Below are 27928 nucleotides of genomic sequence, written 5' to 3' on the forward strand. Positions count from 1 at the left end.
GCGTTTGAGCCTTTCATAGATATTCGATTGTATTTCTCTAGTTCTGACAAAACTTGCTGTATTAAAAGAGTGTTCAATCAGAAATTTGCATTTGACCATTTGTTGTGTGTGAAATTATCTGCCATGCAATCACGGGTCTTTATGAAACTTCACAGGTGGCAACTGAGCTTGTCTAAAAAGTTTGGGTCCATGGGGGGGCTATACCCAACCCTCCCTGGCTACGTCCCTGCAATCAAGTAATGCATTAGGCTTCTGTGTCACAGATTTTATTTTCAATTTCACCTCTGGTGGAAAAAGAAAAGAAATCTCTAACATGTATGCATACAATCATTAAATAGTTTATCTACTGTATAATATTGAATGACTAATTCGACGAAATGTCATAACGTTATTCATGTAGCTAAATTAACTTATTATAAGGTGAATAAAAATAAAAATAGCTCACTACAGTTGTTTCATCTTATCTGATTAATAAAGAAACATTATAATCTTGGAGTAACCTCAGTTGGAGCATAATGTTTACCAACTAATGTTATTGAAAAAAATAATAATTGACTGTTTCGTAGTTTTTATGAAATGTATAGATATTTTAATCTCACTACAAATTCAAATTTGTTTCGTAAATTATCATCGCTGAGCACTTATTTAACAAATCAGATTGTGATTTGACATTTTATCAGGAAAATTCATATTCTTAATATCAATTTTCTTTTCTAACACAGATGGACAATCCAACTTTCCACAATTCAGAACTTGGACTGATAATTCCGCCTTATACAGAAAAACATTCTTTGAAGAAACCCGCTAACAGTAGCGCCCTCACTTGTCATAAGTTAGAAAATTATCCTTGTCTGAAGTTTTGGAAATTACACTTCAAAACAAAGGAAGCGACTCTCCATCACCGCACGATTGTTCTTTTTTCTAGTCCTATTGGTAGTTTTACTCGTTCTTGTTCTTGGTATTGCAATTGTAGTTTATATAGCTGGTAAGTCTTCATTTACTTCTCTCTGTTTAACAAAATATTTTATTTCCGTTTTAATATTTGATAGTTTTAAACAAAATATTTTATTGCTGTTTTAGTATTTGATAGGTTTTTAAACAAAATATTTTATCACTGTTTTAGTATTTGGTAGTTTTTTAACAAAATATTTTATCTCTGTTTTTTATTTGGTAGTTTTTAACACAATATTTTATCGCTGTTTTTGGTAGTTTTTTAACAAAATATTTTATCGCTGTTTTAGATTTCATATATTAAAAAAACACTATAATTCTTTTCAATGTTTGATAGGTTTTTATAAAAAAAATATTTTATCGCTGTTTAAGTATTTGGTAGGTTTTAATAAAATATTTTATTGCCTGTTTAGTACTTGAATAACGATTTTAGTAAGGGTCTAAAATGTAAAATTATCCGTTCCAGTGGTTTGTAAGTCACGTGTTATAATTTCTCTTTCACGTACAAAGTAGGAGTTTCAGTCTAGACTGAATATTTATCCTCTTCTTTTAAAATGAATTTGAATTTCATGCAAAGCTACTCGAGGGCTATCTGGGGTAGCCGTCCCTAATTTAGCAGTGTAAGACTATAGGGAAAGCAGCTAGTCATCACCACCCACTGCCAACTCTTGGGCTACTCTTTTACCAACGAATAGTGGGATTGACCGTAACATTATAACGCCCTCACAGTTGAAAGGGCGAGCATGTTTGGTGAGACGAGGATTCGAACTCGCGACCCTCAAATTACAAGTCGAACGCCTTAGCACACTTAGCCATGCCGGGTCTGTAAATGTACTGTCCCACCAGGGGACATTAAATACTACTTTAAAACTTGGTTCTCAAATATATTTAACTCTTTCACTACCACGTTTATGAATAACTCTCATGATTCAGGTTTATTTTTAGATAAAGAATAAAAATAACAAGTCACGTGTTGTAATAATTCACAATTTACCTAAAGATTCGAAACGGTAACCGCTGGGTAGTTTATGATGGTACAAAATCCCAACCTCCCATGGTGATGACCTTCCCGGGCAACAACATACTCGTACTCATCCATGACAGTGAAAGAGGAAAACGTTTTGGAGGTTAATTTATATAAAGTTTGGTTGATTTGTTTCACGATTGCCTGTCCTTGCTGAATGACGTGTTATGTCAAAGTTTGAAATATTTAGTATCCACCTCAAATGCTAGTTAACTATGCTATATTTTTGGCAGTATAATAAAATATTTTATTTCCACTTGGAAAATGTGCTCGAGTACTTAATACATTTTTCTTCTAATGAAAATAATAAGTTTATATTCATAATTAAAAACATTTTACCTAATCTCCCAGTTGGTTTGAATTTCGCGGACAACTACACGAGAGCTATCTGCGCTAGCCGTCCCTAATTTAGCAGTGTAAGATTAAAGGGAAGGCAGTTAGCCATCACCACCCACCGCCAACTCTTGGGCTACTCTTTTATCAACAAATAGTGGGACTGACTTCACATTGTAATGCCCCCACGGATGAAAGGGTGAGCACGTTTGATGTGAAGGGGATTCGAATCCGATATCGTCGGATTACAAGTCGAGTGCCTAAACCATCTGACCACTCCCAGCGGTATGTCTGCGGACATAAATCCCCAAATAGCCCATTCTATAACATTGTGCTTAACTTCAAACAAGCAAATTTCTCTTTAAAAAAGCAAAAACTTTTTGTTAGTCTTATTAAATACTCAGCTTGTTATTCAGAAGGTGTGGAACTGGGATTTCCAACTCAGGCTGAACGTACAACTTAATTGTTTTTAATAGACAGCACCCTAGGGTTCAGAACCTTAATTTCGAGCTACTGATTGCAGATAAGGCAGCCAACTAGCATCAATTTCCATTGAAAGGGCTATATCTGGCTGTTCCTTTATAATGGTCCCCCGCTGGTGCAGTGGTAAGTCTCTGGATTTACAACGCTAAAATCAGGGACTTGATTCCCCTCGGTGGACTCAACAGATAGCCCGACGTGACTTTGCTATGAGAAAACACACTTACACTCCTTTGTAATGTGCCTATGGCTGAAAGTGCGAAAGATGTTCAGCAGTACACGTTTTGAAATTACGTCATTCGATTTGCAGTCCATTACGTACTAGGCAACGATTTGCCAAATATTAAGTTTGCTGTAATTTTTTTTTATTTAACGAATTTCGCGTGATGCTACTTAATGACTATCTGCTTTTACCGTTTGCAAGGAAGTTGCTCAATCAACACTACACCTCGTGGGCTACTCTAATTGAATAGTATGATTTGACTGTCACTATTATAACGCACCCAAAGCCCAAAGTGTGGAATGCAGTTGTCTTTTGTTTGTTTGTTTGACAGTAACGGAACGAGAAATATAGAACTTCGGATCCAATCTACATTTTAACCATAGGGCTTGGCTCAGGCTAATTCAATTTGTATATGTTCTTAGTTATATAGTTGTTTCATTCTACGTTATTTTTCAGTTTGTTTAAACGTGGTTAATTAATATTCTCCCCCACAAGCATTCTGCATTTATGACTAGTTTAGTTCATTTAGTAAAATGTAATAAGAACGATAATATACCACAGTAATGGTATCAAAACGGTGTACAGTTTAACAAATGTATATGTCAGATACATTTCCCTCTTTTTTATTATTATTATTATTATTCGAATGGCAAAATAACATTTGGTTTGAATTCACAGCTGGAGGAAATGTGACTTGGAACGATACCAGCAACGATTCAAAAGAGGAAGGTAAGTCAGACCAGTTGCTTATAAATATAAAAACACGCTAGTTTAGTGCCGGTAAAGAGTGGAGGGAACACATGTCCCTTTATAGAATGGGGGATATTACACATTGTTGTTTCCCATTTTGCAGAAACATGGCTCATTTTAAACACGGCTTTAAATCACAAATTATATGCCAAATAGCTAGTATTTTAAGAGGTTATTGCTATTCTGGTTTTCAAGGGGCTCTGACATTTGCGCTAGCAGTCCCTAATTTAGCAGTGTAAGACTAGATGGAAGGCAGGTAGTCATCACCACCCACAGCCAACTCTTGGGCTATTCTTTTACCAACAAATAGTGAGATTGACTGTAACATTATAATGCCCCCATGGCTGAAAGAACGAGCAAGTTTGGTGTGAGGGAGGTTCGAACCCGCGACCTTCGAGTTTCGAGTCGAGTGCTTTAACTACCTGGCCATACCGGACCTTTTCATTTGATAACCTGTGTTTAAAAAAAGTGTTCACTGAGCAACATCACGGCCTCAGTTTTAACTTGGAGCTCAAGAAAGCGTTACAAATACACACTTTTCATTTTTGGCGAACACGTTTCCAGAATATATTTGAATCAGTTGCCGCAGTTAAGTTGATTTAAAAAATGACGAAGTCACTCAGATGTTCGTAATTTACGGCTGACCAAATATTTTAAGTTACATTTACTTGTTTTACGGCCCCCCAGTGGCTCAGCGGTATGTCTGCGGACTTACAACGCTAACATCCGGGTTTCGATACCAGTGGTGGACAGAGCACAGATAGTCCATTGTGTAGCTTTGTGATTAATTCAAAACAACAACAATAACCTGTTTTACGTGCGGTTAAATTTGAGCATCAGAAATTAATTTGTAATGTTTTACCAACGTTAAAACTGATGCAGAATTCTTATTTTCTACTCTCTTCATACTATTCCACTGGGATAGAAGATAATATTTGCTTGTTTTGAATTTCGCGCAAAGCTACACGAGGGCTATCTGCGCTAGCTGTTCCTAATTTAGCAGCGTAAGTAAGACTAAAGAGAAAGCAGCTAGTCATCACCACCCATCGCCAATTCTTGGAATACTCTTTCACCAGCGAATAGTAGGCTTAACCGTAACATTATAAAGTATCATGGCTGAAATGGCAAGCATCTTTGGTGCCACGTGGTTTCGAACTCGCGATTCTCAGATTACGAGTCGAGGGCATCAACCACGTAGCCATACCGGGCCTACAAGAAGATGAGAATTGAGGTTATGTATTTATGGAAATGTAATAATAATGTCAGATTTCGGTAATGACCCTTTACACATATTTTCACCATGTGTGTTTTTTTTTTTTTTTAGGAAGCTGGGCAGTGGAAGGTGAGTTCAGAGTGACTAACCGAGCTTACACATCAGACATGAATGACCACACTAGTCTCACTTTCCTCAGAATGGCAACAGAAGTGACCAAATCGGTTAGTGTTTTTCTTCCTTGTTTTAACCTCGCTATCGTTAAGCGCTCACTCGATTAAGATTCGTAGTGTAACGCGTCTTAATTAATCGTCATTAATCTGCATTGATAGAATTCGTGTCTACTTCTGTATTCGCTGTATTAATAACTGTAAGTTAAATAAAATAATTCGTGTTAAACCAGAATGCAATATGAACTATTTATTAAGGCTGCAGTCTAGAACGTTATTATTTTAAACTAAAGTTCTAAACAAATTTATAAAAAATACTTCGTCGTTTCCAGTTAGTTTCATACATTAAATAAAGTAATCATATACAAAAATAAAATGATTTAATATCCTTTGCATACATTACATTCATGACAATAAGAAATTATCTTTTACACCCATTCACTGAAAGATTCAGGGTTTCATTCAGGGAAGTACGACAAGGATGCTACATTGTCATATTGAGGGGGGAAGATGGGCGTGGTGCTGTCCCTTGAAGACGGTAGGAAATAGCAGTTTCTGGATTAGTTTCAGTTATCACATTGTCGCAAGTGGTACCGGCAAAATCATAATTTTGATTTAATTTTCTAAAGTGTTTAAGTTATAAATGGTTCCATTTTTTAAGTATACAACTATTAGTACTTTAAAATAATGTTATCAGTTGCACTGAGTCCTTTCGCTACGGGCTCGGTATAACATACACGGGTGTGTCTACACATTTCTACACATTAAGTTGTTGTTGTTGTTTTTTTAAGCACAAAGCTACACAAAGGGCTATCTGTGCTCTGCCCACCACGGGTATCGAAACCCGGATTTTTGCATGTAAGTCCGCAGACATACCGCTGAGCCACTGGGGGGCTACACATTAAGTATTTGCACCATAACTATTGATACAGTATGTGTATCTTTACAAAATTTGGTAAGAGTACAAGTATTTTGTATACAAAAAAGCAGATTTTTTTAATTAATATTTTTACTTAAGATTTATTTGTAAAAATACAGTCTGTTTTGTTAGTAATTTGAGTGCAAAGTGATTTCATGTTATAATTAAAAACTATTTATCATCCAAAAAATCTCAAATATTAGTTTGCGTATTTTCTTAAACCTCTTAAATACATTTCAAACCTTTGTTTTCAGAAATACTTTATATTTTATATTATTTTCCATACTCAGCTATGTGGAGGTCTGTCACTTGACCAACCTTGTAACCATGGAAAACAAATTTGGAAACGAATACGAATTATGTTTGTTTTGTGCCAGAATGACTACATATTATAACAAGAAAGTACAAATATTTAGTCTAAGTAGATTAAGCCTCACAACGCTATATATTTACATGTATATATATTTTTATTGTATTGATCTTTTCAGTCATGCCTAGCTAACATTACATAACTTGCATTGATATGACATACATGCACTCATGTTACGTATCTACAAAAATAAAACTGACCTCTCGTCTTCCTTGTCTTTGCTGTGTTTTAATGGACTAGTATTTTGTAATGTACAGTCACATTTCAATTATTATACATTATATATATGTATATAGATTATTACTATTCAGAAATAAATTATTAAACTTCATTTTCTTAAAATACAGACCTTGCTTCGACCTTTGTAGCTGGTTGTTACTGGACATAGATTGCTAAACATTTTAAAATTTCGCACGTGGAGGATATCAAACACATTTTTTTAAGTTTTATATATACAGCTGAATCATAAATACCTACATTAATATCATGGAATTCCACTATAATTTATTTGGCTTAGTAACTAAGACGTGTTTAGATTTTAGAAAAATATAAAACTTCAAGTATACTAAATACACAACCAACTTCCTTGAAATCGTGTGTCGAAAGAACGTAGTAGGCTTTTCACAGATTAAAATGGCTGAGAAAATCATTTTGGAGACATTCTAAGCCGTTGATTGGTTATTCAGTAAGATTTTTTAAAACGGCTGAATGGATTTGGTATGCAATTAAATTATGGCCTAACTTAGAAATTATTAGCTTTAGCGTCCAGGCCAAAGGTCATTGTAACACAAAATCAAAAACATTAAACAAATCCCAATCTGTTAGCCTGGGAACCGATTTTTCACATTATTCCTGCTCAATGAAAAATCATCATAATTTTATCAAATTTGGGGACACGTGTTTTGAGTATTATTTTTTAGTGTCTTGTCACAAGTTTTCAGTGTATTTTTTGAGATCAAATACGATCAGCACTGCGTGGCGGAGGTGTGCACCTTTAGTAACTTATTTGTTTATCAATTAATATCTTGTGAAAAGACATTGTCAAAAACGACCTCTTGCCTAAATTTCAAATAAATTACGAACACAAATATTTGGATAGAGAAAGTAGAAGTAAATGTGTTTAAAAATCTTATTTCTTATTATCTACAAAATAAAAAAGTAAAGGTAGCACAAACCACCAACAGTTAAGTATATAATCAATATTACTCTACCACCACATCTTCTGCGCAAATATCGTGTAATTTACATTTGCATGAAACACCAGTGATAATACATAACTGTCTGTGTAGATATAAGATAACTGGCTAAGAAAAATAAATAAAAAACTCACTATTTCCGTGTAACCTCACGTGATTGTATTCGTTTCTGAAACTATATTTCCAATAGCGTTTTATGAGCCATCGGAGAATTCTCAGTAAAGTCGATATCAAGAGTATACTGCAAAGTACCTCTTGTAAACTCTTCTCTGAAATAATTAATGTTTTAATACGTTGTATTCGTTCTTCACATGATTTTCTACTTACTGTTGTATTTTCTATGGACTGTCCATTCTTTAGATCTATTAATTCTATTTTCTAAAGTCTTTCTTCATTCTTTAAATGTATCATTATGTAAATTAATTCTCTATGTCGTTACACAACGTTCATTTGATTTATTGTTACATCCTGTATACAGATTGTGACCTTTATTTAGTTGTATCGTTACATTCTGTAGACAGATTGTGACCGTTATTTAGTTGTATTGTTACATCTGTGTACAGGTTGTGACCGTTGTTTTGTATTACAGTAAAACCTGTATAAGGCGGAATCGCACAGTACCGAGTGAAGTTTCCGGCTTAGACATAGCGAACATACATTTCTTTAATTATACATAATTTTTGAGCAGAACGTTATACTTGTTTGACTCAAGAGAAGTAAAACGTTTGTAAATAAATTATTATACTGTTTGTGCTATATTTATTAGAATAAGAACAAAAATAAACATTCAAAATATACATTGTTGTTGTTTTGAATTAAGCACAAAGTACACAATGGGCTATCTGTGCTCTGCCCACGACGGATATCGAAACCCGGATTTTCGCGTGTAAGTCCGCAGACATAATGCTGAGCCACTGGGGGGCCAAAATATACATCAGTAAACAAAATCTTAAATTTATTTGAAGAAAGTGTCTAATTTCAACTTTCTTTTTTTTTTAATGAGCGTTCTTTTGCGGTTAAAAGAGAACGCTAATTCTACGGCCTTTTGATGAAGTTCGTTTTCCCCCTTCAATTTTGCATACAATTTGATAGCGTTAATATAATTTAACACTTACGATGAAGTAGGAATTTCTAATATCCTCGCTATCTTTTTCCATTTTGTTCATCTGAATCTCTCACACTGTTACCATCTTGTGATTCTATTATAGATTTTAAATCAATTTCATCAGTTTCAAAACTTTCCGTGTTCACAGAATCATCTGCATCAATCTTCTTAATCAGAGTTTCACTGGAATCGTCTTAACAAACAACTTCTCCACAATCTCCGCCATTGTCAAGAATAAATCGACAGTTTCGAAAGCAGTTTATTACGCAGTCGTCTTTTACGCATTTGATTGAATGACTTAATGATGCAACTGCATTTAAGACTTCAATTTTCATGGTAATTTCATATGCTCTCTTAGAGGCGTCCGTGTTTGCAATAATATGCTAAAGTGTCAATTTTCTGAATTTCAATTTTATACACTTTATGATTTCATTATCTAGTGGCTGTAGAACTAATGTTGTACGTGAAGGTAGAAAGACAAAACGAACATTTGAAAGTTGAACTTTTGGGTGACAGGTTGCATTATGTAGGAAAAGTAGAATATTCCTATTTTCTTGTTCCATTTTTATTTAATTTGTTCAAAATTTCCTCGAATATAGCACTTGTCATCCACGCTTCATTATTCGCTTTCCATTCCACAGGAAGTTTATCCTTCCTTAAATGTGTGAAACAACACGGATTTTCACTTTTACCTATTACCCATGGTAAATTTCCCTAAATTTTAAAATTAGGGAAGATAGCAATTTATTAATTTTTTGTGAGAATTATTTAAAGAGTAGAATTTTATACTTAAAAAACAAATATATTTCTACAAATCATGAATCTAAGTTAATCTAAGTTTATTCTTCCTTAAATGTGTGAAACAACACGGATTTTCACTTTTACCTATTACCCATGGTAAATTTCCCTAAATTTTAAAATTAGGGAAGATAGCAATTTATTAATTTTTTGTGAGAATTATTTAAAGAGTAGAATTTTGTACTTAAAAAACAAATATATTTCTACAAATCATGAATCTAAGTTAACTGCAAAAATAATGACGGCAGAAAAAAGAACAGAATATATTTAACCAATACTTACTGTAACAAAATGTCCGAGAATTTATTAATATTTAAAGAAATTATTAATTAAACAAGAATTTATTAATATTTAAAGAAATTATTAATTAAACAAGAATTTATTAATTAAACAAGAATTTATTAATATTTAAAGAAATTATTAATTAAACAAGAATTTATTAATATTTAAAGAAATTATTAATTAAACAAGAATTTATTAATATTTAAAGAAATTATTAATTAAATAGAAAATTAATATTTAATCAAAAACATTTTTCCGCCTTACGCAGGTTCTAATACTACTTGTTGATAGATGAGGTAGGTGAAAGAGAAGGGGCCGTTTATAAAAGAAAATGTAAGACAGTGCTACAAAATTTTGATATTTCCGGCTTATACAGGTTTCGGCCTTATTCCACTTTCCGGCTTAGACAGGTTTTTACGTTCTGTATGCAGATTGTGACCGTTATTTAGTTGTATTGTTACATCCTGTGTACAAATTGTGACCGATTTTTAGTTGTATCATTACGTTCTGTATACACATTGTTGCTGTTTTTAAACTGTGTTGCTAACGTCTGAACTGATTGTGACCGTTCGTTATTTGTATTGTTACATTATATACAAATTGTTACTGTTTCTAAATTGTGTTGTTAATTCTATACTGATTGAGACCGTTCTTTTTTGTATTGTTACTGTTTTTAAATTGTGTTGTTAACTTCTGTACTGATTGTAATCGCTCTTCATTTGTATTGTTATCTTCTATATTTTTGCATCAGTTTTTGAGTGTATAATATTTTATATAATTGAAACGTTATGTCCATTTTTGTTTGGAAAGAAAACAATAAAAAAAATGTTTATAGCAGTTAAGATAATTTGAAGAAAAGTTAACTTTGATAGTGAAAACTTTCACTCGGGGGTAATATGCATCTATGTTTTTTGTTATTTGTTTGTTTGTTTTTTCTTCTTACAAGTTTTAAACATATTGCCACCAAATATGAATACCAACAAATACTTCATCTAATTTCCCTGACGTCGCTCTCAAAGATTGCGATATTGAGAATCCCGATGCCAGGAAATAAGTTCAACAATATTTTCTATGGTCAAATTCTTGATAAGTAAATACACGTGTTCGTTCAAACCCTTTTTCACCATGACAGAGATATTATTAAAATATTCTTATATGCTACCTTTTATTTTCTTGCTTTTCCTTTATTAACAATTATAGTGTTGATATGTAAGTAGTTAAGTTAAGTATTAAAGGGGAAGAAAATTTCAGAATTCATAACGACACAAGTAATGTTATGGTATTTTCGGATAGCACTGATTTTTCTTAAGAACGAAATAACAGAAGATTCGACAAGATGATTTACTAAGAAATGATTCTGTGTCCTGTGACTAACAACACGTGAGAAAAACGAAAAACTGACCATAAATCTAAAATTGCAGTATAGAATCTTTATTCAAATAGAAACACAGGGGAAATTTACTTTAGTTTTTACGATGGACAGTCACTTTAACTGGAGACTTAGGCTTGAAGTGATTCAATGATGCTGTAGACTGACTAACCCAGAGGAGATCGTACGAGATTAACTCTGTTGAGGTCCTGTTCCAGGTTAAATAAGTCACAAGTTATTTACTTAACATATTAATTTCATATCTACCTAAAGAGATTGGTATTATCTATTTTACTGGTCAATCTCAATGAAATATAAGGAAAACCATATTTTTAAGAGGTCGCCTGACTACCAACTGTAACCTCACATACAACGACTGATCCTACAGCTATCTTTAACATAGAAGCCGAAAAGTGAGTGACTCAAAGAAACAGGCAGTTATAGCAAAAGTAACTTAAACAAACCTTTTGGGCCTGGCATGGCCAGGTGAGTTAAGGCATTCGACTCGTAATCTGAGGGTTCGAATTCCCGTCGCACCAAACATGCTCACCCTTTCAGCCGTTGAGGCGTTATAATGTGACGGTCAATCCCACTATTCGTTGAGAAAAGAATAGCCCAAGAGTTGGCGGTGGGTGGTGATGGCTAACTGCCTTCCCTCTAGTCTTACGCTGCTAAATTAGGGACGGCTAGTGCAGATAGCCCTTGAGTAGCTTTGCGCGAAATTCAAAAACAAACCAACGTGTTATTTGAAACTGTACCCACCTGTACCACGCTGGTAGGTTAGGTATATAAATACAAAAATGTAGAAAATACACACATGCTTACATATTACAACTTTATTATGGAAACCATGTTTTCTCCTAAACCTTTTTTCAAGAAAACCATGAAATTATATTTTTGAAATACCATTTTAAATTTTTACACATGTGTTGTACTTTCAATTTCAGTTGGAAGAGTTATTCTTTATGAGCTTTCTAGTTCGAGATTACAATGCAACAGAAATTATAGGATTCAGGTAAAACTCGTCTTTTATCTTTCCGTATGTTAGGGTTGAAGAAAAGGCTTAATGTTAAAGGATGAATGGCTTAGAGTCATTTCTTTTTAGAAAACTCATGTTAGTATTTTGATAATAAAAAACACAACAACTATTTGTTTGTTTTTATAATACAATGAAAGATAAATTCTTTATTACATATTTCAGCCGACTAGTTTCGGTACCATGGTTATTACTGTTAGGCCTACTTTTGATGATGGTAACCGTATTTTGTCTTATATTCTTTCAAGAAACGTGTTTGTTTTTTTTTTAAATAATCTCAATTAAATACTTGTTATTAAAATAATTTAGGTAATATCAGTACCTTAACTGGAGGTACTGCGAATAATGAGTTAAAAATAATTATTTCAATCAATTGATTAGATGATTGATCAGAAAGTATTTCCTTTAAGTACTAAAAAAATGTAGACTTTTATCGTACGATTTATACATCAGTAAATATATTATGGAATAATATACCCGCTACCTTATTTTTCAACAATAATGTACATAAAACTCCTTAAGTTTTTTTAAAATATATTTTAACTCTTAAGACCAGATGGTACTCCATCAGGTTTATTGTTATAATTTATCTTTGTTTACACAGGAAAGGAAGTGTTATAGTGGAATGCAGAATCTTTCTGAACCGTCCCTTCACCAGGGCAGCGGAACAAGTGGGATTAACGTTTGTCCAAATATTGGAGAAAGGCCATGGCCTGCTGCCAAAAGGATCGCTTCACGTTGACATTACATCTATTAAATTTGCTGGTAGGTTAGGTAAAGATGTATAACGACATACAAATAAAAAGAAAGCAAAGACGATAAACTGATGCCGAAACTAATGGGCGGATAGAAGCTTTAGGAGACTATAAAACTTTGGTTTGTGTTATATATTCAGGTTTGTTGATTAAGGAAGACATAATGTCAAAATGCAAAGTAGCTATCGAAAAATATTACAACAGAACAAATAAGTGTACAAATATTTTGGTATATTAGTAGGAGATTTGGTTGTAAGTCTGTTATTTTTTTTTCTTCGCGGAGATGTTTCAACTTATTAAAGATACATTTTATTTTACCATTTAACAACACTAAAAAACACTTTTATTCTCCTGTTGGGTTTTCCTCTTGAATTTAATAATAAATATTTACGTGATAATGCATTTAGCGTTTTTATTTACCCGTTAATTTTACTCACGTAGAAAGGCCCGGCATTGCCAGGTGGTTAAGGCACTCGACTCGTAATCTGACGGTCACGGGTTCGAATCCCCTTTACGCCAAACATGATGGGGGCGTTGTAATGTAACGGTCAATTCCACTATTCGTTGATAAATATGTAGACAAAGAGTTGGCAGTGGGTGGTGATGACCAGTTGCCTTCCCTCAAGACTTACACTGCTAAATTAGAGACGGCTCGCTCTGATAGCCCTCGTGTAGCTTTGCGCGAAATTCAAAACAAACCAAACTCACGTAGAAATAGTAATAAAGACCAAAACTGCACATGTTTGGAAATAATTCAAATATACATCTATAGTTTCTTTATGAGAATTTCTTCATATTTTGTTGACAACATATGACCTCTGCTTTTTAAATCATTTTGAAGGAAAGAATTTTTAAACACTATAAATGTACTTTTAAATAGTTATTAGGTAAAACGTAATTTTTTTGGGAGCGCTACTAAATTGTCTGATGCTATTATTTGTTTATACTTTTAACGCGAATGATTTTTTCATTAGACAATAACTTGTAACAAAACAACAGTACTCCCTTTCGAAGCCGATAAACGACTATTTATATATTCGCTGTTTCGAGTTTGTCTTTTACTCACTATAATGAACCTTTACTTATATGGTGTCAGTGGCGGCGCCAGGGGGAAGGGGGGCTTGAGCCCCCCTCAGCCCCACCAATATTGTTACGTACATATATTCATAAAATATGGAAAACACAATCGTCGTTGTTGCTTAACAATTAACATCAAAGAAATAGATCTGTAGAATTCAATGTCTTTATTAAGACGGAAGTATGTGTCATGCTTCCCATAGCAACATATTGAATGCACTGAAACTCATGTGCTGTATCGCCGCTCCCTGTGTAATGCCATTCTATCTTGAGCTTTGACGAAGATTAGACAACCACGTTGATTTCAAGTTACAACAGATCATCAGGGATTTTACTTGATAAACCAAAGGTTTCACAGGTATTTATCCATTCATTTCATTTATCTTTTATTGAAAAGTAAAACATAGCATGCATGTATAAGTGTATTGTGTATAGGTCAAAACTATGAAGCATTTAGCCGGTGTTGTGTCCTCTGTGAGATCATTTTGCATTGTGTATCAGCCATCCAAAATTGTACTGATGATTGTGGCATACACTTAAAATTGTGACTTACAATCTAATTAATGTTATACTTATGATTAGATAATAACCTTACATGTTAACTAACCAAATAATATTTCTAAACAATTCTAGAATGAATTTTGAAATTGTCATTGTGCTATTTAGAAGTGCCTAATTTAATGTAATGCAGTAGTTACATTATTGTAACAGGTGCTTGTCACACTTATAATAACAAGAATAATATCACAACCACACTTTGGCCTGTATGAATAATGTGAACTTATGAAGAAACCAGCCTTTCTGTGAAGGTCAACTGCGATTTAGCAAACTATGGTGTGGCAGAGGATGACCTCGCAGTGGAGGTCCACCAGTTGAACCAGCTAATTACCAGGAAGAAAGACAAGAGACAGGAAGTATCCACACCATTGGAGCTTGCAACCATGCTGGAGCCATATAAGGATGCCTTCATGGATCTCCACAAACTTGTATGCATCGTTGTGACCCTGCCTGTCACTTCAGCTGTCTGTTTCTCATGTCTGAAGCTTCTCAAGACATACTTGCGCAACAGCATAGGTAACAACCGCACCAGCAACCTTACTGTCATATCAGTAAACTTCAGGAGGGCAAAACAACTCGATGTTGATACTGTTATAGACAATCACCAGAACAGGCGCATTGTTTTGAAGTAATATTGACTATAAACACAACATGGTGAAAGATAGTTAGCCTGATAGTGACCTTACTTTTCCTCAGAGTGTATTAACTTCACATGGGATAATTCGTTTCTGCTATATAAACTATGTCTTTATGTTATATTTCTTTTGATTTGTAGCTCTACTCTTAATGGTATATTAAATGTTCAATCTAAGCTAATCTTAATTTTCTTTATTATTATGTATTACCTTGGGTGGAATTTAGGTAAGCTTCCTCTTTTACATATACGCATATTTTCATAAACAGATTATTTATAATTTGTAATATTGAATTATTAATCAGAGTATGAGTTTCCAATGAAAACTGCATTGAAAACGCGGTTCAAAATAGCACACCTTTCTGAAATGTACCTTGGTATTTACATTATTGTAATTTACCATCTATACTTCATATTGAAGGCATTTTGAGAAGCCCCTCCAAAGTTTACCTCAGCCCCCCCAACGAAAATATCCTGGCGCCGCCAGGATGGTGTTTGAAAAATATGCAACGCTGATGCTTCTAATTTATGAGTTATTACTGTTAGGCCTACAAGATGTAATGAATTATCACTTTACTTGTTAGATTGTTGATACATTTTAACGGGCCTGAATATCCTTTGTCTAACCATAACACATCTAAAACCATAGATGTGTAGATCTAAAGTTAGTATTTAAATCTTTTTTTATCTGACATAAGTCACTCCTAAGAGGGTTTTGGGCTGCTGGGAGGTTTGTTGAAATATTCCCAAGGTGGTATATCAAATGTGTATCTATATCTGAAATGTTATTATTATACAAATTTGGTTCAAAATGTATAATAAACTGGTCAAGAGAAAAAGACTTCTGCAACCTAATGTAACATTTCATCAAACATTTTACGGATAAAAAAATCCGATTTAAAACAAGCGTTTAAGCAATAATATTTCTAAATTGTACTTTCAGTTGTAACTCTTGTTTATTTTAAATTTTAATAACTAAACATTGTAATTTTGTTTTGTCTTGTAGAAACATAATCTAATACTACAATTCCTGATTCGATATTATTACTACATCTTGTATTTTATTCACAGGACTGCATGGAGTCTTAATGCCACCTGTCGGCCTGGAACCAATAACACCACCTCCATCAGATGGTGAGAATATGTACACTGATATTTGTATGTCTGTACAACAGATTTTCAAGTTATATGCAGTTAATCCATGTTAAAGTAATAATGTTAAAAGAAATTAATAATATTATGTAAAAAATCATTAATGGGACATTTTTGAAAATTGTAATTCCCAGACAAGCTTTATTGCCTTGTATTTTGTATTTCATTTATAAACTCGTCAATAATCTTATGATGTTCGGTGACTTATCTAGTATTAATATTTCTGGTTATCTTAAGGCTTACATGAATATCCTGTGCTACTTATTATAATTTATCCCGGACGATTCTCCAATTTATTAAGTTACGTAGGCCTAGCATGGCCGAGTGGTTTAGGGACTCAACTCGTAATCTGAAGGTCGCGGGTTCGAATCCCCGTCACACCAAACATGCTCGCCCTTTCAGCCGTGGGAGCGTTATAATGTGACGGTCAATTCCACTATGTGTTGGTAAAAGAGTAGCCCAAGAGTTGGCGGTGGGTGGTGATGACTAGATGCCTTCCCTCTAGTCTTACATTGCTAAATTAGGGGCGGCTAGCACAGATAGCCCTCGTGTAGCTTTGCGCGAAATTCAAAACAAACCAAAGTTATGTATGTTAACGTTTTAATTTCGAAGCTAGTTGAATTTCGATATGTATCAAATTTATAGTTGCCAGCATGATTGACACACACAATTTTATTTCATAACACAAAGATATTTTAATATACAAATAATAATACAATTTGTAACAATGGTTATTACAAATACTGGTTTATATATAAGAGTTTTACAAACTTGCAAGCTATACTGAGTCTTCTATCTGGTCTGGAACTGAATATCTTATCGAACGGTCCAAGTTCGCGACGAGTAACTTAATTTTGAGTTAATACTGTTACACCTTGCTTTAGTTAACTAGCTTGGTTGACCTCACATCACTTGTAAGCTGATTTTTTATCTACGAAGATATTTAACGCCCTCGTAGAAACACTAGTGTCTGAAATTGAACGGTTTGTAATGTTCGAAATTTGAAAACGTTCCTGGTCGATTTCTATAGTTTTAATCACAGTTATAGCTTCCGAGGCTTGTAGTATACTGACTGTAGCTAACTAATAACATTATTTACTGTCTTCTGGCGCGTTTGTTTATATAGTTTAAGGCGAAATTCTCGGATACTCAACAACGTTTGAAGACACGCCAGGGTTTTCGTAAAACAAATATTATTGATTCTTACTCTCGTAAATCTTCTACAGATTTAGAGAACGGTGGGGTTGGGGACATGTGCAGTACACATCCAGCAATATATGTTACATGCATCAAAGTGAAACAAACATAGCTATTAAAATAAACGCATAACAGTAAGTCCATTACAGGTGATACCCATACCTTTACTTTAGAATGCTAATATACTATTCACCACTGGCTAGTTTCTCAGAACTATTTTACTTTAATGCCTTATTTGGGTAATAACATAGTGTTACTCACACCTTCTGAACCTTATTTTATTGTATTAACATGTTACATAAGTATTCGCCAGCTTAATTTTACTTTTATACTCAGTCACAGTTTTATTTTAATATTAAGCGAATATTTACAACCGACAAATGAATGTTGAAAGTGGAAATATTTGTTTTACGAAAATATATTACACATTTATATATTTAATGTGGCGTTTGTCGTAATTAACTGTTTTATATATTAGCTGCCTGGTCACCTTGGGGTCAGTGGTCTTCATGTAACGACTTGCAGGGCAGATGTGACCCCAACAGAATCCACAGTAGATCTCGAGATTGCAGGACAGAGTTAGGTCACGGAATACGATTACTTAACAATGACCAATGCAGGCGGAAAGGAGGTCACGAGATTGAAATAACAGACTGTGTTTGTTTTGTTACTGAGCCATCAAGCTCTATCCCGAATTTGACTTCAATCAAATCATTTCCTCTGAATGAGGCTCGTGTCATACAAAACGTGACGACGCAAGAAGCCGTATCAGCAAACGAAGTCGTTGGCGAGTCGACGTCAGAACCAATAGGTCAGTTGAAACTTATTATCTCAGCTTCAGCCACGTTTCTGTAAGAAATGCCACCAATTTTATCGTCTTCGGTAGGTCTTTCAACTATGCGTTTCTTTCTACTGTGGACAATGATATACGCAGTCATAACATACGCATTTCTAATGTGGTTAAAAAGGGTTATCATCAGAAATGCTACCTGTTAATACAAAGGACAAGATGGATAGAGCATCGATGTTTTCTTCCTGATACGAAAGCAAAGAGTACTCGCATAGATCGCAAAGTAAATGACCCCTAGTCCATACGTGTGTATAAAGCTATAACTTGTCTAGATTTGATTACCATTTCTAAAATACGTTACGATCAAATGCCATTCGTCTCAAGCAGTTTATTTTCTACATAATTCATGTTTGTTTGTTTTGTACATGGATAAAGTCTTTAATAGCTTCGAGTAATAAAATCTCTGCCAGTGACAATTTTCTTTTAAACGTGAGACTTTTAAAAACTTGATTTTGGTGACAGTGGTTAAAAACTTTTTTTTTTTTTCATTATACACGTTGATAAGAAACAAGAAGGAATCGCCAATAGGCACTTGGAACTCTTTCAGGAGGGATTAGTGTTAATTAATCTATGAGGCCTTGGGCGTGGTGAAATACATAAACCGAAAGGGTTTGATCTTTCAAGTCCAACACTGTAGTTAGATCTCAAATCAGTTAAGAGGCGATGGAGCTCTGAGACTAAACTTTGTACTTCAAAAACTCAGAGACGTCCTACAAGCCACTATGTCGCGGCTAAAAATAGTAAGTCGTTTGTGGTATGGTAGCAACGAATCCAGAGCAATTACACACGTAACAAAAATGAAGAAGTAGGACATGTACACACTACTAATTTATTATAAAATAAAAATCATTACGACAGATATGTTCTGTGTAAAACACTATTTTAGCATAAGCTTATATAAAAGACTACAAATTAAGTTCAAATGCACAACAATCAAGGGGTATGAAAAACAATTATGATAGGTCAAAAAATAATAATAGTAACTAAATAAGTGTCATTTTTAATACATGTGCGCAGCAAGATCTAGGCCTATTTTATTAATATTTTAAATTAATTCCATTACTTGGTCTAAATGATTTATTTCCTCATTTCTTTAGGTGTCGAATTGTCCAGTTACTGGTAAGGACATAATCACGTTAACAGTAGATACTATGAAAGTAATAAAAAATAATTTCACAGCTAAAATTACACCTCGTAGAAAAGTAAATAACTTACATACAAACGTAATTACTGAACAATGAATCGAAAACGTTAGTTTTGTAATATACAAGTAAACAGTTGTGTATTTTCAGTTGCTTTTCATAATAAAAGGAACTTCTTTTTAAACATATCTCAGTATTGAAATTAATTTAATAAATAAAATAATACTGGAACGTTTGTCACGTGTAGTATCGGTGATGAATATTCCGTTTTTACTGATTTTTTTAATATGCAACATTTTTAATATTTCTTATACATTTCGTTTGTTTTTGCTTCTTATAAGTAAATGCAGCCAATTAGAAGGTTTATATATATATACATCGGTGTGGATGTATATATATATTTTAATTATCAAGTGCACAAAACTATATTTTTTCTTTATATCTATACACGTGCATGGTTCAGATGAAAAAAAGCCTTTAACATTAACTTTTTATACAGATGAGCCATGTAGCCACTGCCAACAAGGAATTTGTTTGATTTCTGATGGAGTTCTGGCCCCTCGATGTGTACACCCTATTGACGCACAGGACCCTAGGGGGTGTGGTGGATGGTGTGCTGGATCTCACGAAATTTGTCGTCAGCTTGAAGACCACTTGTATCAATGCGTAGACGTTTCTGGTACGTCGTTTATAATTCAAGTATTGGTTTCATTTGTGAAATACTGTAAGATAGAAGATGCTAAGATATACCAGATTGTGTGTCTCTGTGTGTGGATGTAGATATACAATAAAGAATAAATCTCTTTTTTTCCTTCACAGAATGCCATTCTGAAGAGTGGCGCTGTGGTGACGGATTATGTATTCCAGGCAAAAGAAGGTGTGATGGACATTTCAACTGCTATGACATGACAGACGAGGGTAACTGTGGTAAGTTTAGCTATAATAGCTTCAGCATACTATATATATATAGAGAGAGACAGCCAGGGTACTGAATAGTCATAACAAAAATATACATGTTAACAAAATCAGCAGTGGTAGTGAGTTTTATTTTAAAAGATGATTGCCACTCACATTCATCTATTTCTATACCCAACAAGCTCGAAAACAAGTTAAGAAACCGTCACTAAGATACCAAAACAGATAGTTACCAACACCTCGAATTGTTTATCTTTCTTCTTTCGGCTTTAGTCGAGATAACTCTGCAGCTACTTTATCACTAACGTCAGCTTAAACGTAAGACCACTCGATGTGTTTCTGGGTAGCGTAGTCGTAATAATTAGCCATATTTATAAAAATCGTAATTCTAATGTAAACGATGTTATCATTACCCCTTGAAGTTTTTTTGTTTTTACATAAATGTGGCGTTCCTTTAAAAGGCTTAGGTACGGTACATGGTGAAACAGGAATTATCAGCCAATAATTTATAAATATTAGATAACTGTAACATGTATAATACTCAATGCTTTGTACGCCATAAAATCGGTATCTTAATGGATACTTAATATATGTAAATGTACAATAATGTAGGGATGGAAGTGCCAAAAAAGAATGCAAACAAAAATATAGGGATGATACAACTACATATAGGTCATCACTACATGACTTTTAACATTAAAATTTAATGTTCCATTATAAAATTCACGAGCACAAAATGATTACGAGGTTGATCAATTCGACCGACATCGTAGCGAGAGTCTGTGATAGTCTGTAACAACTAAGACATGTTTTAACTCAACTTAGTATCTAAGTACATTTGTAATTTCTTAACAATGTGATACAACCTTTTTTCCGCCATTCAATTTATAATGAATCAGAAATGAACATTTTGTCTTTTATAATATATACATTAAAAAGTTGTGTATTTCTCAGTGGTGTCGAGAAAACCCACTTGTAGACAAAAATATATATGTAGAAATGGCTCGTTTGGGTTGAGAAAATATTTTACGTAGAGGAGCGGTCATCGTCAGGTTCACAAAGAAAGAAAGAGATAACTGACCGGAAGCTGACCACATGTTTGAAAGGGGTTGTGTAACTGAGTGTCAGAATGTAGAGGGCGATGTTAGATGTTTGAATATATAATTTTATATTATTTATTATATTATTTTTAATATAGGTATAAAGGTGTTCCTTTGTATTGGTTTATTTTGGGTTTAAGTTGTTGCATAAGTAAGGCTTCTTTAATTTTGCGTTTGTTTATGTTTGTTTCTTTATTTAGTATTTGAGTGTTTTCTATGGTTATGTTGTGTTCATTTGACTTGCAGTGTTCGAAAACATGTGAAGGTGACTTTTTATGTTCTTTGAATCTGGTTTTCATTTTTCTACTTGTTTCTTCAATATAGAAGTCGTGGGAGTTATCACATTGCATTTTATAAATAATGTTGGTGTGGTGTTTGTCAGTGTAGTTTTTACATTGTAGAGACCTTAGTTTTGTGCCTGGTTTTTGAATAAATTTGGTATTAACTGGAATGTCATATTTTGTTACTAATTTTTGCCAAATGTTGGTTATTTGTCTGCTGATGTCAGGAATATATGGTATGCAGCAGTATATGGTTTCGTGATTTTTTTATTCGTGAGATATATTTACTTTTGTTGGTTGATTTTGCTTTCTGTCTAGGTGTGTGCGTATAATGTTTTCTACGGTTTGTGGATTAAACTTATTGATGTTGATAAAGTATTGTTTTATTTTTTCTAATTCATCGTTAATTTTATCTGGTGAGCATAGTTTTATGGCTGTGTTTATTTGGTTTCTTAGTATGTTGAATTTTTGTTTTGTTTCATGTGCTGAGTCCCAAGGAATGTATAGTCTAGTATGGGTGGTTTTTCGGTGGATTTCTGTTTTAAATTGTGTGTCGGTTCTTGTAATTTTCAGGTTAAGAAATGATATTTGATTGCTTTCTTCCTGTTCACATGTGAAGTGTTGGGATGTATAGAGTTAATGTGATTAAAAAAATTAAGCGTGTGTTCTGTAGATCTGAATCCCGCAACCGTGCCATCTACATATCTGTACCAGTAAAGTGGTACAGGTGGATGTAATGCTGTGTTAATTGCTTGTGTTTCAACTTGTGTCATAAAAATATTGGCTAGAACTGGTGATACTGGGTTACCCTTGCTTAGGCCATTTGTTTGTATATAGTTGTGGTTGTTGAACATGAAGTTTGTTTTCATCGTGGTGAATTCTATGAGGGTTGTTAATTGGTTGCTGGGAATGTCTATAGATGGGTTAGGGCCTCTGATATAGAGTTCTAAGGCTATCTTGCAAGCTTCAGTGGTTGGAACTTCTGTAAAGAGGGATATAACATCGAAACTCGCCATTAAGGCTTTATGATTAAGTTGATTTAGATTAGACATGGGCATTCTCCAAATATGTAACATCAGCCAGCTCATTCATTAAAGACTCTTTTAATTTCAAGTCTAATTACGATTAATCCCACTATTCGTTGGTAAAAGAGTAGCCCAAGAGTTGGCGGTGGGTGGTGATGACTAGCTGCCTTCCCTTTAGTCTTATGCTGCTAAATCAGGAACGGCTAGCGCAGATAGCCCTCGTGTAGCTTTACGCGAAATTTGAAAAAAACAACAACAAACAAATGTAGACACTTCGTAAACTTATAATATATATATATATACGTATGTAGTGGCATTCGTATGCCCCCGCAGCTTTCACAATTGCTGGTGGGAGGGTGCAAGCCAAAAGAGACTCCTATTCAGTTATAATCGCAACTACAATTATTGGGAAATAAATGTAAAGGGAGAGGGGTCATCATTCGCAGTTACGTTATTGTACTTTAATAAGGAAGCACATTATGCTAATATAATAATAGGTAGGCAAACGAATTATTACGTCACTGTATTCATTATAAGTAAACAATAATTTTTTTAACGTTTAGATTGCAAGGAAAATGAGTTCCACTGTGGGAACGACACATCCTGTTTGCCAGTTTCCAGAAGGTGTAATGGTTATATAGATTGCTGGGATGGTAGTGATGAAGCCAATTGTACCACAAGTAAGGATTATGGTTGGCATAAACTGAATAACTCGAATCAATCACATACTTGAATTATTTTTACTGGTTTGTGTATCGATTACTGTTTCAAAATATGTCCATCTGCCAATTTTGAGCGATAAGTCTAAGTAACCCGTTAATCTTAATGAACGATATCGTTGAATGTCCACTAAATAACAGTGAATTGTGAGTAGATACTTATAATAGGGAAAGATATTTTTTATTCTTAAAACTATTAATGCCTCAAATAAATACAGTACCATTTCTGCATTTTATGACATTGATGTGTAATTGGAATTAGTTTTTGGAGATTCACTAACATAAAGAGTTATTAGAAAGGCCACGTTACAGCTTCACCTCATAATGCTGTTATTACTTTAAGACAGCATCTTTTGACCATTATTATAGTATTTTCACTAACTTAGTGTAAATAATAAACTTTACCCATTACAACAGCTAAGACGGTGTCTCTAGCTATTTGTTAACCTGTGATAATTAGACGTTAAATTCTAAATCAAAATTTGTTTTATTTTTATATTCTTTAGTGTGTCTTAGGCTTAAGTTGACCTGTGATAATTTAGTGATAAATAACAAATTACCATTTATTTCCTTTTATATTTTTCAGTGTGTCTTAAACTTAAGTTGTTCTGTGATAATTCAGTGATAACTATAAATTACTATTAATTTGTTTTGTACGTTCTTCAGTGTGCCCCAGTTCCCAGTTTACCTGCAACGACGGCCAGTGTATCCCTAAAGATTACTTTTGTGACAGCTACTACGACTGTGAAGATACGAGTGACGAACCAGAGATGTGTCGCGCTCCTTGTTTAACCCATCAACAACAGTGTCAGAATGGGCGTTGTGTTAACCACGAAGCTTGGTGTGATGGCGTGGACACGTGTGGCGACAACAGTGACGAACAAAATTGCTCTCTAAGTACTATAATAGCATAGTAACCACAGTGGTGAACACCATTTTGCCGGACAGAAGGTTTTTTTTTTTTGTCTTTATTCTATGTACAGAGGTCTACCACGTGGTTTATTGTACTCGTCCCTTATCGGAATACTGTATATGGTATGAATGAATGGACAATATTTCTCATCCACCAAGAAATAATTTACTCAAAGCTAAAGGAATTATAATATATTTTTCATTATTCTCGCTGTCTTAACAAGTGAAGTTACAAACACCACCGTGCATTTTTTTGTTCTTCATCTACCGGCATAAACATATTTCTTTGGGCACGGCTGGGTGGCGAACAAAATAAAAAAATGTAGCCAGGGACATTGACTCGAAAAACTGTGTGATGCACAACGAACTTTGAACTGTTCGACATATGAATTATACCTTGAGTTTTGTATTTTGTTCGTTGAGTACAGTAGATCTTAGTCTACCTACCGTTGCTGCTTGGAACGTAATAGTTTCATGCGTGAAAGTGTAAGAACGTAAAAAAGTATAGGCTAACATATATGTAGAATTATGGGGAAAGAGGGAGCATCTTCCTCCAGATTTTTATGTGGGGCGTAGCGTAAACATAACATAAAATTTACTCCTCCCGCCCCCAAACATTTTGATCCCAAATCCCGCTCATAGGACAATGTTTATCAAATGTGAAATGGAGACGTAAATCTTTGGTTCTTGTTACATAACGGATGAATCTTGTCGGGCATAGGCAGTTGTTTAGTCTTGTGAAACATGTAATAACAAAACTAATGATGTAACGTTTATAACTACAGCTTCCGTCCGAACTTTGAGATACACTCTCACGGTTAGCGGTCTTTCCATAGTTGGGTAAACTACAAAGTTTCCTCGACAGTTTTAAACAAAACATTAACTTTATTATTTAAGACTCATAACGTAAATGTAGTATCCTACCGGAGCCTTCATAGGGGGCAAAAATATACCAGTGTTTCCTTAGTCGTCTATTGTGTTTATTTATTTTTAGAGCAAAACCACAGTATGTTATCTGCTGTGACCACCACAGAGGATAGAATCCCGAATTTTAGCGTTACAAGTTCCGTAAACGTACTGCTCTCCTAGCGGAAGACTTCAGTTGTGTAATCAAAACGTTTCATTTAACAGTCTTCCACTAAAATATTCACTGGTCAGTATTCTCACAGTTATCAGTTTTCTGGGATAATCTATAAGATGTCTTTGATTGTTGTTTAGTAAAATGTTTCTTTTCTTAATTAATCATCTGTTGGTGAAAGTTAAAACTTGTATAAAAACTATTTTCACTTGAATTTTTCGTGTTAGTAATTGTAAACGCGCTCAACGTTTATGGCAACAGATTTTTTTAAAAATGAGTTATCCACTGTTTATTAATCATACGTCATTAAATTATTTGGATGTTGCCATTAGTGGTAATTCTCAATATATATAAAGCTAAAAAATTGGTTTCGATACTTGTACTGAGAAAAGCATAAATAGCCCACTGAGTAGCTTTGCCCTTAACGACATACGAAAAGCAGAGCATATTTGTGTTTCACATTAAGCAGTATTTAATGCTAAAAGTTTCATTATCTGTGTATGTATGTAAGTTTGTGTACGTTGTTAATAACATTCAGATATACTGTAATTTAAATATAATCGTAATGTATTGTGGATTACTTTATAAATATGACACATAAAACTGGTAATTTGCAACCTAAAACCCCAAAATGCTTTTTCTCTCAGTCTCTCTCTATATATATATACATAGTATCATGTCATCTTGTGTAACCCTAACCACATTCTATCGTACAAAAAAAAGTTAAATTCTCACACAGATTTATGTTATATAATAACCAATAAAGATATTTTATTAAAGAATCCATGTCAAATCAAATTGTCAGCTTAAATTCATCACCGATAATGCCTGTGGTAATAGCTTCCAAAACGGTTAGGGATGTCCAACGTACCAAAAATACAAATTAAAATTGACCTGCAAAACATGGAGACAAAACTATAACGACATAGAAGTCAATAGTTCTCATGCAATTATTGTATTTTAAAATGTGGCTTATGAAATCATATCGTAAAATACTGGGACGCATAGGGCTCGGTGGTTAGCTTGTCGGATCGTAAATCCTAGGCTTTCACTGTTACTATCCAAATGTTTTTGTATTAAAATCGCGATCGGTATTTTGGGGGTCTTGCAAAAGTTACGATTGAATTAGAGTAGCATACGATTGGATGATATTTACTAACTGCTTTCCCTCTAATTTTTCACTTCAAAACGTAGTTCGGTTAATGGAGATAATTCTTGAATAACTTCGCGCGAAATTCAACAATACAGAAATGTTTTAATTCACCCTAAGCGTATGAAAATACAAGGTTTTTCACAAACACGCAAACCTCCAATTTGGTTATAATTGCATTTTAGAAAGTTTTTCAACAATCGGAAACTGTTCGACAAACATTGTAGGTAAAAAAAGTAATCTCAGCATATAGAATGTTTGGACACTTGAAGATACGATTTCATTTGTTTATGTCTACTTTTCATTCAGTTGTAGCTTTCCTCTTTTTGTTTTCAGATATCAGACACAACCTGATGTCTAAACTTCTTTTATTAATATGGTTAATCAAACAAAAAATAAACATCTAATTGGAAAGAAGATGAATCAGAAAAATTTCATAATCAGAATTCGACCATAATCTTAACGTAAATAACTTGATTAGTTTCCAAATTTTGGCAAATCAGTTTCCGAAAAGCTGTTTCCAATATCGGATATTCCATCAACTTAACGCACAGGAAAGGAATTCTGCCGGTATCTATTTGAACTTTTTTTTTTTTTTTCAATGGTTATAAGAAGATATTTTTCTTCAGGAGAGGGTATACTCCATCTCTGAGTACTACTTTATGTTTTTGAGAATTTCACTCCTGATAGTGCAGAATAGGATAATGATACGTGACGTTGGATGCAACGTAATATTAAGTTTACTATATCATTTGTCTGGGAAGTAGAATAGAGCGCCATTGATTTCATAAATCCGTAAAATTACAGTTGTGATTTGTGATAGTTATACGTAATACATTGTACCATTCTATCTCTTACGAATCTAATGTTCATGTTCACATTTTAAAGTTTAAAATGTAAGTTATACACAATTATTAAAATAAAAAAGTTTCCGAGTTGTGATTGAATATTTTAAAATGTTTCATAAAAATATTTCATTTGTGAAAGAAAGCCAATAAGATACATAATAAGGCATTAACTTATGTCATTATTATTACTTTTTACAATCAAAATTTAATATCAGGCCAAATTAAAATAAAGAAACAAGCAAAATTAAAATAACGTACAAATTATTGGTTATAGTGTATACATTCTTTTCTTCTTCGCTTGGGGCCCAGCATGGCT

The 27928-nt window shown here is 33.7% G+C and overlaps 1 protein-coding gene across 1 annotated transcript in view; it reads left to right on the forward strand.

The window, feature by feature from the left end:
- The window catches only part of LOC143235672 (uncharacterized), a 48296-nt gene extending 22058 nt beyond the window's left edge, over positions 1 to 26238 (forward strand). Inside the window, exons 3-13 of the mRNA XM_076473893.1 lie at positions 858 to 985; positions 3690 to 3740; positions 5086 to 5198; positions 12131 to 12198; positions 12824 to 12984; positions 16315 to 16377; positions 18071 to 18403; positions 20084 to 20263; positions 20404 to 20511; positions 23469 to 23585; positions 24291 to 26238. Coding sequence (XP_076330008.1) covers positions 858 to 985; positions 3690 to 3740; positions 5086 to 5198; positions 12131 to 12198; positions 12824 to 12984; positions 16315 to 16377; positions 18071 to 18403; positions 20084 to 20263; positions 20404 to 20511; positions 23469 to 23585; positions 24291 to 24538 — 1570 coding nt within the window. The 3' untranslated portion in view covers positions 24539 to 26238. The remainder of the gene's footprint in view (positions 1 to 857; positions 986 to 3689; positions 3741 to 5085; positions 5199 to 12130; positions 12199 to 12823; positions 12985 to 16314; positions 16378 to 18070; positions 18404 to 20083; positions 20264 to 20403; positions 20512 to 23468; positions 23586 to 24290) is intronic.
- Positions 26239 to 27928: the final 1690 nt, after the last annotated feature.

The sequence above is a fragment of the Tachypleus tridentatus genome, chromosome 12, assembly GCF_004210375.1.
Source record: "Tachypleus tridentatus isolate NWPU-2018 chromosome 12, ASM421037v1, whole genome shotgun sequence".
Lineage (NCBI taxonomy): Eukaryota > Metazoa > Arthropoda > Merostomata > Xiphosura > Limulidae > Tachypleus > Tachypleus tridentatus.